The following is a 14551-nucleotide window of genomic DNA, read 5'->3' as shown; positions in this document are numbered from 1 at the left end:
CAGAGTTTGCCGATGTGTTTGGCGAAAAGGAGGCTGACAAACTCCCACCCCATAGAAAAACAGACTGCACCATAGAACTGGTCCCTGGCGCAACCCTACCAAAGCCCAAAATCTATGCGATGACCCAGAAGGAGCTGGCAGCATTAAGGGAGTTTGTCGATAAAAATTTAGCGCGGGGTTTTATTGAGCCCACAAACTCACCAGTCGGAGCCCCAGTCCTCTTTCCGGAAAAAAAGGACGAGTCACTGAGGCTCTGTACTGACTACCACGGTTTGAACGCCGCGTCCATCTCAAATAAATACCGCCTACCCATAATAAAGGACATTCTTGCCCACCTGGCAAAGGGCAAGATATTCTCAAAACTGGACCTGAGGGAAGCCTACTTCCGAATACGAATACGGGAGGGGGATGAATGGAAGATGGCTTTCAACTGCCCGCTGGGGTCGTTCCAATATAAAGTTTTACCATTTGGGTTGGCGGGGGCACCAGGAGTGTTTATGCAGTTAATTAATGAGGTGTTGCACGACCATTTATTTAAGGGGGTGCTTGTCTATCTCGACGATGTTTTAATATATTCAGAGACCGAAGAAGAGCACGAACGCTTAGTAAAGCAAGTGCTCAGGAAACTCCGCAAGGCAGAGCTATACGCCAAGCTCTCCAAGTGTGAGTTTCATAAAGAACAAATTGACTACCTGGGATATAGAATCTCGGCGAGGGGAATCGAGATGGACCAAAGTAAGGTCCAAGCCATACTAGTGTGGGAGCAGCCACGCACGAGGAGGCAACTCCAAAGTTTCCTCGGTTTCACGAATTTCTACAGGGGTTTTATCCAGGGGCTGGCAGAAATTGTGCTGCCTCTAACCAACCTACTCCGGACAAAGGGCCTGGGAGACACACGTAAATCATGGAACCCGGGGGCACTCCTGAACTGGACAGCTGATTGTCAAAGGGCTTTTGAATGCCTCAAAAGCCTCTTTACAGCAGAGCCAGTACTGCAACACCCCAACCCCACCAGACCCTTCGTCGTACAAGTCAACGCATCCGACTTCTCCATCGGGGCACTCCTGCTTCAGCGGGATTTTGACAATCAGCTGAAGCCCTGCGCGTACCTTTCCCGCAAGTTCTCCGAAACGGAACGGAGTTGGCACATGTGGGAAAAGGAGGCGTTCGCAGTCAAGGCAGTCCTAGAGACATGGAGGCACCTCCTGGAAGGGGCCTCCTGCCCTTTCGAGGTCTGGACAGACCACAAAAACCTAGAGGCCCTCAGCACTCCAAAACGGCTCAGCCCAAAGCAAGTACGCTGGGCACAATTCTTCAGCCGGTTTAACTTTAAATTAAAGTTCATACCGGGGAGGAAGAACTTCCTAGCAGATGCTCTTTCCCGACGGCCTCAGGATGCCAGCCAGGCATCGGACATTGTGGGTACTGTGTGGACCGACACACAGCTGGGCTGCCCTGCTGTCACGCGCAGCCAAACAAGAACCCAACGTACCCCAGCACAAACACCCGCGAACGGAGGGAGACACAAGTCAATTTCACCGAACTGGCAACAACGGCTCGTTCAAGCCCTCAAGACAGATACATGGTTGCAAACCAACCAACACCATGTATCTTTTACGGACGGTCTAGCCTGGAGACAGAAGAACCTGTACGTGCCAGAGACATTGTGAGCGGAAGTTTTAAACCGCTCCCACGATGACAAGACGGCCAGGCACTTTGGGTTCGTCAAAACATTACATTTAATCAGGCAACAATTCTGGTGGCCTACTCTCAGAAAGGACGTTAAAGAATATGTCGCTGCTTGCCCCACATGTGCCATGTCAAAACGAAAGGTGGGGAAGCCCCAAGGACTGCTGCAGCAAGTAGCAAGCCCCTCCCGTCCCTGGGAGGAAATTTCCATGGACTTCATTGTAGACCTACCACCCAGCCAAAGAAAAACAGTCATCTGGGTGGTAAAAGACTATTTTTCCAAGCAGGCACACTTCATGCCCTGCGCGTCCATCCCCTCCGCGCAACAGCTGGCACATCTATTCCTTAACCACATCTATAAACTCCACGCACCCCCTCCCATTTGGTGACTGATAGGGCACACAATTTACCTCCAGGTTCTGGAAAGAATTTTTAAAACTTATTGGTACCAAGCAGGCACTATCCATGGCTTGGCACCCCCACACAGATGGCTCTATGGAGATTCTTAAGTCCACCCTGGAGCAATTCCTACGATCATTCATAAACTATCAACAGGACAATTGGGTGGACCTGCTACCTTTTGCAGAGGTAGCCTACAACAATGCAGTGCACCAGAGCACAGGTCACACCCCATTCAAAGTGGTTTATGGCAGAGACTTCGTGCCAATCCTGGAACTGCCCCAACCAGACACCCCGCCCTGTTCCCCAGATGACTGGGCGGCACAACTGGCCACGGTTTGGCCCGTCATCCAGCTGGCTCTCGCAGACGCGCAAGCTACATACAAAAAGTTTGCAGACAACCACAGGGCAGCACAACCGAACTACAAAGTGGGAGATAGGGTCTACCTCTCCACTAAGTTCATCAAGTCCCCACAGCCCTCAAAGAAATTGGCACCCAAATTCATTGGACCGTTCCCAATCATAGAAATTATCAACCCAGTGACCTTCAAGTTGGAGCTACCCCACAATTTGCGACGCATACACCCAGTATTCCACTGTGCCCTACTGAAACCGGCCACCCTTTCAAAATGGCACAATGAAACCCCCCGCCCCCACCCATCATGATAGATGGGCACCAACATTTTGAAATTAAGGAGGTACTACACTCCAGGAGGCTAAGGGGCACCCTACAGTACCTCGTAAAATGGAGACATTTTCCACACCCGGAGTGGGTCCAAGCGCAAAATGTTTCAGCAAAACGGCTTGTCAAAAGCTTCCACGAAGCATACCCGGACAAACCGGCACCTTAGAATTCTCTTAGGGGGGCAGCATGTCATGTTCCCCGTTGCAAGGCATAAGTGCATCACAACGGGGAACATGCACATCAGGAAAGAGGAAGGGATAACCATTATCCTTTAAACACATCATCCCTTAAGCACCCAAACCCATAAAATCAATCACCAGGACAATAGGAGCGCACCTCGGACAGGACCTGGAAACCATTAACAGATCGGGGGAACTCCCACCCATTACCCCGGGGGACGCACCTGCACCGGACGAAGGCAAAGAGACAAAGGGGAACATCGGAGATCGCCCGAATCGCCCATCGTCAGACCCATACCAACTCTAATCACCCATCCGGACCCGGCTTGGGGGACAATGGGGGGTGGAGGAGGACAAGGTCCACCACCGGGGTATAAACAGGACACCCTGCTACCACACCCGCATTCCCGTCTTTTTCTCCGTATGCATTCTGCTTCAATAAACCCGGAAATCCTTAGACCCTCTAAGTGAGTCCGTGTCTTATTCGAAGTAAGGCTACCCCGACACCTTTGTGGCCAACTTCATTACATTTTAAAATTCCTGAGAAGTAAAGATAGCTGAGGATCATTGGAATATGTTTTGGTAGGGAAAGGATTAAAATATGTATTTGAAACAATTGCTATATTAATTTATAAATACATAATATAATACTTCTGGACTTTTTAAAGAAGATTGCATTGGATTAAAATGTTAACAGAAGATTTTGAAATGACTAAGATCAGTTTGCCAAACTGAAACACGTGACTGACCTTAACCAGATTTAGTTTGGGTCAGTCCGGCTTTGTTAATAATGATTTGAACCTGTCTCAGCCAGACTAGTCATAGTAAATATTAAGTAGTGTTTTTCCAAATTTGGGTGACATGGCAAGCTACACAGAAGCAAAATCAGGAACAGAACTCCATTCTGCTGGATAGAAGAGGCTTTTTTAGACTGCTATGGTGTTGCACACCACTCTAAGGAGCCTATTGCACAGTTTTCCTCAACTGGTATTCAGGGCCACATACCCAACAAGGCAGGAGTGTTGAGAAGATTGCTGCTCTAAATGAAAAAGGGCTGCTATGCAGAGACCAATCATTCAGTTCGTCTTTGATCATATCACAGACTCTTCCCACATCACGTGGACATTTCACATCTTCTCCATTACAAGATGGGAGAAAGTGTGCTGAGGAAAGGTGCGTGTAGGAGAGAGTATTGTATGTTGTTCTTACAGGTACAGTAGGTCAAGCTAAATAGCCTTTGTAAGGCTCACAAAAGCTGTCTCACAGCTTCAGAAGCTGTCTCCTCTTGTCTGTGGGCATAGATGCTTGCACACCCAGACATTTCTGCTTGGACTGCCACCAAGATGGCTGCGGTGCAGGACAGCTTTCTAAGCAGCTCTGGAAGCCTTGCAAAGGATCCAGTTGCTTTAATAATCTAAAGCAGTGTTTCCCAATCATGGCAACTTGAAAATACTATACTATAAGTGTGTTTAGAAAGCAATACGTTATTATTTTGCAAATATCTACACAATGAATAACAATTCTAAAGTGGTACCGTGTCTTCTCAGATCAGCAACCGTGTCCTTTATGTGTTTTTCACCCACGTACAAGAGTTCTTTGGAAGTGTGGTCCTCAAACCAGTAACAAAGCCTCTTCGCTGGTCTAACATGGCAACCATGCCAGCATTGCCAGAAACACAGGAAAACATTAAAGAAGAGATCCGAAGACAGGTTGGTCATCTTTGAATGGTTAGAACTTTCCCTGTCTAAAAACTTGACTGAGGCAATTGTTATTTCCAATCTTTTTATCACTGATTTATGGTCCTTTTAATTGAGCAAAGTGCTAGATTTATTATATGATGGTGAAGAAAAAAAACTTTCCAACCTTTATATTTAAAAGAAGAGCTGGAGTTCTTACAAGTTCACTTATACTTCAGGTAGCCTGGACATTTTAAGTTAAAGCTTAAATATATAATTTTGTCTTACATACTATCCTCATTTACAATTTAATTCTCCCTTGTCCATGTTTTTTCAGCCCCAGTTGTGTTCTTTTGTAGATTGAGGTCAGATCTCACAGTGTTGCAACAAATGGTCTAATTTTCAGATTTGGGGTCTAATGAAAAATATATATATTAACTAAGATACTTTTCCTGCACCTCCACTAATAATCAAATAGACAGAAGATGATCTTCAGGAAAATTGACTCAGTAGCTGAAATTAACATATTCCATTGGTGGAGATATAGTTAGACCTCACTTACCGACTGCCTTGTACAGTGGCTGTTCAAAGTTACGAAGGTGCTGAAAAAATAATTTTGCAACCAAGGTGTGCATTTACGACCCCTGCAGAGTCTCTCTCTCAGTCACATGTTTGCTATTATGGTCAGTTACTATGTGTTGTCCTGTGCCTGACCCTTTTTTTTTTTTTAATTTCCTTCCTCATCACTGAGTGGAAAGAGTGGAGAGGAAAGGATTACAAGAGAGTAAGCAGGCACACAGTGGGGAATACACATTGAAAGGAATGTGCTAGTGCTGGTTGTTTGCCTCGCATGATTGCGGTCCCTGAGTGCTCTAGGCAAACAGCCAGCACTAGCGTGTTCCTTCCAGTGTGTATTCCCAGTTGTGTGCCTGCTTACTCTCTTGTAATCCCTTCTTCTCCAATGAATGTAAATACAAACATTAATTCCCTTTTTGCTAATTATCCCAACACTGGGGTGAGCATTCCAAAGGGCAGGGGAGTGGGGAAAAAGGAAAGCTGAAGTAAAATCATAACCACAGTCGTGGTCATGTGATTTTTCCACTTAGCACCGAGTTGCCAGTCCCACTTGTGGTAGCTAAATGAGGACTACCTGTATATGTAAGAATGTGTTTGTTTTTTAAACCTAGGAGTTTCTTTTGAACTGTTTGCACCGAGACCTTCAGGTAGGGATTAAAGATTTATCCAAAGAAGAAAGATTATGGGAAGTGCAAAGGATTTTGACGGCTCTCAAAAGGAAGCTAAGAGAAGCTAAAAGACAAGTACGTTTGTGCTTTTCTCTTATAAGTCATGTGGATGGAATGTTGTCTGTCTAGTTTACATCAGTATAGTTAAATACCAGGCCCTGGCAAGATAAGTAGAACCACGAAGCTTTGCTTTCAGTCTTTTTCCTGAGCACAGTGCAGAATTGTGGGGCTTTTAATAGTTCTAATGCCGCTTTCTCTTTTATTAGATTCTCAGTTTCACTCTGGCAGTACAACAGTAGTGCTTTGATTGCATTAGAAAAAAATTGAAACAGCACTTTGGCAGGGCTTCTATGCCAGGACCAAAGTGACCCTACCTGTGATGTTCACATCATTTGTTGATGCTACTCTTTTTCACAAATGTTTAGTTTTCTGTTTAGAATAGATCTATTGCACTACTAACCGTTCTTCCTTTGAGGAAACATTAGATCTCTGGATTTGATTTCAGTGTCGGAGTTAGATTTTTTTGATCTTTGGCTATAGCTACCTTATAGCATTTACCTTTTATTTTATCAGGCATTGCCTAACTCTGCTTAATCAAATTATGTTCAGGTGTGCAAGAATCTAAATCTGCTGATGTGCCAGCAAAAATTCAAGGTCTGTCAGTTCTCGGAAAGTCAAAACAGCTGTTCTCATTCAACCACCGTTTGCCCTATAAGAATGAGTGATTTATCTGACTGACAAATACTGCTTTAGGATGATTGAAATAATATATGTATTTTCCCAATATTGCTGCAGGCAAAAACCCCGTAGAAACGGCAATTTAAATATTGTTGCATGTCAATGTATGATTCTGTGTAGCAAGAGCCATTAGTCAAGATTCTTCTCAATGCAGGAATGTGAAACAAAGATTGCACGAGAAATTGCTAGTCTTTCAAAGGAGGATGTTTCCAAAGAAGAAATGAATGAAAATGAAGAAGTTATAAATATTTTGCTGGCTCAGGTAGTGCCTGTTTTTTACCTTATTTTAATTTTATTCTCAACATTTAACCTGTACATTGTGAAAATAAGTTGGGGAGAAGTAACTCTCTGTATTCAAAAGAGATCATTTCTTTTTGCAGGCATAATGTATTTTATATGCTTCTTAATCGATAGCTGCAATTGTGTGGTGTTCCTTGAGTCAAATAAAAAACAGTGAAGTGATTAGAGAGCTACCAAGTATAATGCTAGTTCTAAGTGTCCAGGGGGACTTGATAAAGGTTTTGTGGTTGACTCAGAAAGTAGCTGATCTTTAGAGATCAGGCTTGGAAGAGGAAGACTCTAAAGAAGCTTGTGTGTTTCACCACTGGCGTATAACTGAAAAAGCTGATCCTTGTAAGTAAATCGGGACAATTGTCAATTCAGAATTTCAAGACCGTTTGAAATAATAAATTGGGTGCACTGATTGAATTCCTTACTGACTAGCATCATTTGCCAGCCCTGCTAGTTCTTCACCTCCCTGCAGCAAGTCCTTTCTGTTCCTCTGTTTACCATAGGTGTTCCAGTTACATGTCCTAACCCAAGTCCTGAAGTACTGCAGCAAGTAGCCACATCACCATTCATTCCCAGTTTTTCCAGCTGTAATAGATGAAACTATGTCACAGAGTTTCACCTACTGCCCCAAACTTCCTAATTAGGGTTCCCATGTGCTTCAGTTTTTGATAGACTCTGACAGCTTTCAAGAGATTGTTACTTTGGAAATGAAAATAAAACTATATGAGAAGGGTACCTGCAATATTATGGATTGATGCACTATATAACAGCTGGAAAAAGTTATTTCTGTGCCAATGTGCAATAAATGTCTCAGTCTAGAAAAATGTATTGAGAGGACATTGTATATACAGTGGGCATTATATTTCCCTCTATCCCTCCAGAGAGCAACCCAGTCTTCCTTTCTGCACTATTTTCTACTCAGGTACATAAGAAGCTACGTTTTACGATTATGCCAAGAAAGAAAATAACATCCTGAATGGTTTATCATTTCAGCAAAATTGCTCACATAATTTAATTATGTTTGATAGGAGAATGAGATTTTGACAGAACAGGAAGAGCTGCTAACAATGGAACAGTTCTTGCGTCGGCAAATTGCATCCGAAAAGGAGGAAATAGATCGTCTCCGAGCAGAAATAGCAGAAATTCAGAGGTAACCCAGCTTCTGCTTGAGGACTAACCAGTGGGTGGAAATTGCAAGGAAGATAATTCCAGCCAAACATTAGAAGAAAGTTCCTTACAGTGAATGTTCTGGTTGGTAGTGACTGCCTAGGGAAGTGGTGGGTTCTCCTTCCCTGAAGATATTAAAACTGAGCCTGAAAAGTTGTTTGTCAGGGAATGTTGCTGCACAGCCTTTCCCATCTTGGCACCTTTCAGATGCATTGGGATTGCAAGTTTGAGGCTAAATCTGTGTTGTGTGGAAGTTCTAAGAGTCATGGTAGTAGCAATGCATCTGGAGGACATCCAGTGGGAGAAAGCTGTTACAGTAGCCTATTGTGGATCCTGAAAGTGTAAGGAGTTGGACTAGATGGTCTTCATAGTCCTTTTCAGCCAAAGTTCTGTGATGCTAAACTTACTGAATTTAAGTAGTATTTTAAACGTCGTTGTTTCACCAGAACAGTTACAGTGGATAAACTTTTATGTTACATTGCAACTCTTCTCAGTGTGCATGTGAATTCATGAAATTGTGTTTTGGTGTATGTTCGTTGTGTGAGCGTGAACGTGCTTGAAAAATGTTGTATAGAAAACCAACCCAATAGTGATAAAGGTTCAGAAATCTTTACTTGCGTATCTAGTCGCCAGCATGGTCGCAGTGAGACCGAAGAGTATTCTTCTGAGAGTGAGAGTGAGAGTGAAGATGAAGAAGAGCTACAGATAATCTTAGAAGATTTGCAACGGCAGAATGAAGAATTAGAGGTGAGATGGCACTCTGTGCAGTAGACGTTCACTGAGTTTTTTATTCAGGCATGGGAAAATACGATGGAGCATATGACAAAAAGAAATTTCAATTAAATAGGAAGAACTTCCTAATACTAAAAGTTACTGAACTAGGGAGTAGCATATCTTAGAAGTAGCGGACCCTCCTTTGTTAGGAGTCATCTACCAGATGCTGTAACAGCAGCATCCCACTTTGTCGTTGGGTTGGATTAGATGAGTTTTGTGGTATTTTCCAGATTTATAGTTCTGTGACCAATGTGTGGTAGAGAACATAGTATTCTGTCTTAGATCAAGTCAGACCATTCATCTATCCTGCCTAGACCTAGCTCTGTATTTTGATACTAGCTAAACTTATCTAGAGCAGTGCTGGCTGGGGAATTCTGGGAGTTGAAGTCCAGACATCTTACAGTTCCTAAGGTTGAGAAAAATTAATCTAGAATGTAGATTGAACTTTCCCAGGCTTGGGAAATGAACTATTTGAGATGGCATCGCCTCCACCTGGATCTTGTGCATTCAAAACACACGCTCTGCCACTGAGCTTTGGCTGTCTGAGTGCAGTGTAGAAACGAACAGGGCTTCTTCCTGCAAACCTCTTTTACTCGTTCCTTTGGAGTAGAGCCCACTGAATTCCCTACCAGTTAAGTCTAAGTAGTCTTAATGCAGAATTGCATTGTTCTTGTCACCTCTGCTAATCCTTTTCTGGCTGATTAAAATCCTTAGGAAACAAGGATGAAAGAGTTAGAAGTTGAAGGAATATATAATACTTAGGGTAAACATTACAATCTTTTCTAAGCAGGCAAAGGTTTATTTTTATTAAAAATGTTACGAATAAATAGTTTGTGTTAAGAAATCTTCAGTGGGTACCACTCAATCTTATATTTGTAGATGTACTTATGTAGTGGAATTTATTTCCTGCCTCTCCCTCTATCAGAAGATTTGCAGGGGAGAAACAGCTGCAGCAGGAAGGGAAGGGAAACCAGTTTGGTTAGCAGATGCTTTTGTAAGCAGACTGTTAAATGCAAGCTAGGACCAAATCATTGTGGATAATTTTAAAGCAAAAAGAGAAAACAATAGTAAAAACTCCTCTATATGAGATTTTGTTATGACATAACAGCACTTAAACTGAATGAGCACCAGTAGTACAGCAAAGAGAGAAATGATATTTTAAAGTGTTGAGTAAGAAGTGATTTTTTTACATTTAATAAAACAGTGAAATAAGAAATTTTAAAATGGGGAAAGATGGTCAATTGAAACTAAAACACTGAATTGTATTATTTTTACATAAATGTAGCAAATTAATTACTCGCAATTTAGGCAGTCTTTATTATATTTGCCCTGATGCAATCATTTTATAAATAAAAAATTTATGAGTTAGTGTGAGTGTGACATCCTCATGATCCTCAATGATTTTTGGTAGAGATGTCATCTAGACACAGATGCTTCATGGAAAAGTTCACTGCTAGGACTAAGACTGGCCCCTGTAATATTTTCCATGCAATTTATCATTTTATTTAAGAACCAAAATATGTTTCTCAGCACTCTGGCTTTGAAGTTCACATTTTAAAAATAATACCAGAGCTGAGCTGTGTTTAACCCACCTCAGTCTTCCATGTAATAGAATTTTCTTTCACTGTAGTTTTTTTTTTTAAGGACATTTTGGGGGAAAATGCAACACTGATCCATGTCACCCCATCCAGGAAGTTTTACCAGTTTTCTGTGGGTTTCCTGGTTAACCCTCAGATTAAAGAAGCTTTCTTGTCTTTCCAATGAAGGCATTCCATGTTGCTTCTCTCCTGTTTAATAAACTCTCCCAATTAGATGAAATATAGAATATTGTAAGCTTCCTGTTTCAGTTAAAGCATGTTACTGAAATAGTTCTTTTCTTTGATTCTTAGAATGGATCAAGTGTCTCAGAAAATTGACCAATGTGAAGGGTTGCCCAAAAATATACTGTGCAATTTAACTCCTTAAAATTGGCAGTAAAATTAATACATAGCAATACATAATACACAAAACCACTGATACCACTTTGCAGAATGCTTAATTTATTTCAACAATCTTTACAACAGCCTGAAAAATTGGCCAATATTATTGCCCCCTCATTACAGCTGGAAAGAAAGCTAGGAGAGAGTGGTTTAATTAAGCCTATGTAGTCTGCTCTTGTGCCTTTCCTTCCATAAGAGTCAACCCCTCTGACCTCAGTAAACCTTGGGGTAGACAAGGATGCATCAGTGAAAGCTTCTGAGTTAATGGCCAGGGTGTGATATGAACTGGGGAGCCACTTCATATCCTATTAATCAGATCTCTCTTAACCTCTGTTGAGGGATAAATCCCCCAACTAAAGTGTAAATAAAGGAATTCCTTTTTAAGCATAATATTTCAAAAATGGGTATTTATGAATCGTTTTTAATATTTAACAATTCCCAAGATCTGTGAGGAAGGCTGGGGGGAGGAAGGAGTGTATCTTACATTGCTTTTGAATCTGCCATTGTAAATTGCTCGTTTTTGCTGGGGCTGGATTTTCCAAGTGCCTCCTTTCTTGTTTTGTTCTGTCCGATGAGACCCCGGTTGTCTCCCTTCCCAGAGAGAGCTGCAGTGAGGAATACCTTATTAATGATTCATTAGCTCCATCAGCAGCTGGCTGTGTAAAGCTCAAGTGACCCTTTTTCCCCTTTTGCTGGATCAAGGTTAAGAATAACCATCTGAACCAAGCAATTCATGAGGAGCGCGAGGCCATCATTGAACTGCGAGTGCAGCTTCGCCTGTTGCAGATACAGCGAGCCAAAACGGAGCAGCAGGTGCAGGAAGAGGAAGAGCCGGAGAAACGAGGGGGCCCAGTGCAGCAGCAGCAGCCGCCCCTGCCAAGAGACAGCGTCCTGGAGACAAAAGCTACGAAAGAGCAGCCAAAGGCAGTCCAGGAACCAATGAAGCCATCTCCCAGCAAGGACAGAAAGGAAACTCCAATTTAATTGGGTTTCTGAGCATTCGGATTCTTACCTGTGCAAAGCCAGGACTGTGCAACTTACTGTAAATCTGTGGCTTGTATATTCTGTAAATATTTTCTCTTTTACATTCTGGGGATATTTTGTCTCCGTCCTTTGTGTGGCTTCTGCCTATCAGGCTCAGGTTACTTGGAAAGATAAAGCAGTTAGAGAGAGAGACATGGCAGGAGAGGGCAGCTCCTTAGTTACTCAGCCTGTCAGACATCAGCTTTGGCTGATCTTTGTGAACTGAGGGGGTGATGGTGTATTTTAAAATGATTATGTACTCACTCTGGAGCAGACAGATTTCAGTTTCTCTCATGCATTATCTGTCCAAGGGCTACTTCATATGAGATACTTCATAGCACAGATGTAGGAAAAAGTGCATACACTGCTGGGCATTTAACAATGTATCTGATAGTTCTTGACCACCAGAAATTTCAGGTAGAGGTAGAGAAGGTTGGGATAGAGGGACATATTCCCTCCTCCCGTCTGTTCCTTTGGTCATCTTTCTGGACACACAATATGCAGAAGACCCTATTTCTCTCTGACCAGCACCAAAATCAACAGGTTGGCAGAAGGGGAGAGCACTCCATGGCCACTCTCTGTGCCATTTGGTGGTAATCTAATTTAAAAGGAAGTTTGGTAAGAAGCATTTCCTCTTTGGTTTGAAAAGGGACTTCCTCTTAGCATAGAAATGGCTTTTGTGAGGTTATTTACAAGGCTGATATACCTCTGTTGGTGCAGATGTCTGTTAAGTGTTTAAGAGAAGCTGCAGTTGGCACAGCAAAATAGATGTTTGCAAGGGTGTCCCACAATGGTCCATGCTTTTCTGTGTCAGGGTGAAGAAACTGTATGAAAAGTGGCTGTTGGCTAAGAACGGGGAGATCCATATCCCATTCATCTCCCTGCTTTGTAACTTTTTGCTCTCATTCCTCGTAATTGTTTTTATTCACTCTTACTTGTGCCTTTCAGTAACAAAGGAGCTTTACAAATAGATGTACCCAAACAGTGGAAGGTCTTCAAATGCAAAACTTTAGTATTATGTAACATGTTCTTTTCATCTGACTTTTTTAAAGCTTCATGAAAGTACATGTAAAACTAAGCTGAAAAGATTGATAAGCACATATCTGTAAGTCAGAGCTATCCACTAAGAACTCTCAAACCCTGTCAATGCACTTAAATATAGAGCTGATTAATGGGGAATGCCAATTAATTAGAAGTGAGAATGGAAGCAGTGTATAGGTTTATAGCAAACCTCATAATGCTGACATTTCCTTCTTTCAATAATTTAAAGAAATGAGTGAATATTGCTGATAGCCAGCTTAAAATCTTTAATTATCAAGGGCCTAGTTTAGGAAAAGGAGTTGGGGGTGATTTTTGTTGCACACTTTCTTGGATGGATTAAGAGCACTTTGAAGTACAGTGCAACGCAGAAGTACACCAGTCTCCATCTGGATCTTGGAACTGGAGTGAATGATAAGAAACCATCTTGACCATTTTAGTGAGCTTGAAAGAAACATTATATTCAGAAAGGGCTCCAAAATGGTTCTAGAACTTGTGCTGGTTTCTGGTACACTTTTGAAAGTGTGGCATAAGCGCTTTGGAGGTCCACTCAAGCACAGTGCAATGGAGGGGAGAAGGTCCATCTTCCAAGCTATCCCTTGTGTTTCCTAAAAGGCAGTAGGGGAGCATATTTGTGAACATTTGTGTGCTTAAAGAGGGTGATTCCCCCCCAAAATAAAATTGTCATCCTAAAGCTGGTAATATATATTCATAAATTTGTAATGGAAAGGTTTAGCTGCCTTATGCTTAATTAGAACCATTGCCAGCAGTGAATTTTAAATTGTGGCTTCTCAGAGCCACATCATTTAAAATCCCAATTCAATTTGAAATGGTTGATGTTAATTGAACTTCACAGGGTGCTTGTAGCTTATTTAGTTTCTGTCTGTAATATTTATTTTTTATGTGGTGGTTTTCTTTGCTTATTGCACTGTTGTGAATCATTGGCCATGATTTAATGTTTGTACAAATAACACTGAGATGCATTCTAAAGAACGGCTTATTTTTTTTAAAACTTAAAGTAAATTTATGGAAGTTGGTCAGATGACAGTTGTATGTGCATAATTTTTTTTGGTCTGTTACATACATTTTATATTTTCTGACAGTATTTAAACCTTTTTGTTTTCAATTCATAACTAATTTCTATTAAATTGTCAAACTTTTATAATCAATGTTCATCAAATACCTTGATATTGGTTAAGTTTTGTCTTTCAGGAACATGTTAATCAAGGAAATAAATTCAACAGCCATATGCCAATGGTTTTATTGAATTAAAAAATGGTAAGATGCACAAATAAATTGTTTCTCTGGCCCACTTTCAAAGCCCTGATGCAGTAATAACTGGCTGAATCTATAATGAAATATGTTTGTATTAAATAAATGCAATTCTACAAAACAAAGCTACAAGGAGCAGCAAAAGATTACTAGTTGTGGTTCTTTCTGGTCCATATTTCTGGATTGTAGTGTGGGATTCTTCAGTCTAATCAAAAATCAGTCACACACTCTGACAAAAAATGGTTAACTAATGAGGAAAGGCAGTTTGAAAGGATCCTTTTTGGATACAAAATACCTGTTTGCAAATTTGAAACTTGTTTTGAGTGCAAAGCATTTCTGGAATGGTCACAGAAACCTGATTTGAACTTGACTCAAAACGTTGAGAGCTCAAAATGTT

The 14551-nt window shown here is 41.6% G+C and overlaps 1 protein-coding gene across 2 annotated transcripts in view; it reads left to right on the top strand.

The window, feature by feature from the left end:
• The window catches only part of RALBP1 (ralA binding protein 1), a 35203-nt gene extending 20908 nt beyond the window's left edge, over nucleotides 1–14295 (top strand). For both annotated transcript variants that reach the window (XM_063299107.1, XM_063299108.1), the window contains exons 5-10: nucleotides 4500–4661; nucleotides 5816–5947; nucleotides 6765–6872; nucleotides 7930–8051; nucleotides 8695–8815; nucleotides 11524–14295. In XM_063299107.1, coding sequence (XP_063155177.1) covers nucleotides 4500–4661; nucleotides 5816–5947; nucleotides 6765–6872; nucleotides 7930–8051; nucleotides 8695–8815; nucleotides 11524–11805 — 927 coding nt within the window. In that variant the 3' untranslated portion in view covers nucleotides 11806–14295. The remainder of the gene's footprint in view (nucleotides 1–4499; nucleotides 4662–5815; nucleotides 5948–6764; nucleotides 6873–7929; nucleotides 8052–8694; nucleotides 8816–11523) is intronic.
• Nucleotides 14296–14551: the final 256 nt, after the last annotated feature.

Source organism: Candoia aspera, chromosome 3 (assembly GCF_035149785.1).
Source record: "Candoia aspera isolate rCanAsp1 chromosome 3, rCanAsp1.hap2, whole genome shotgun sequence".
Classification (NCBI taxonomy): Eukaryota; Metazoa; Chordata; class Lepidosauria; order Squamata; family Boidae; genus Candoia; species Candoia aspera.
Note: the sequence above shows the minus strand (reverse complement) of the source record. Positions and strands in the feature narration are given on the sequence as shown.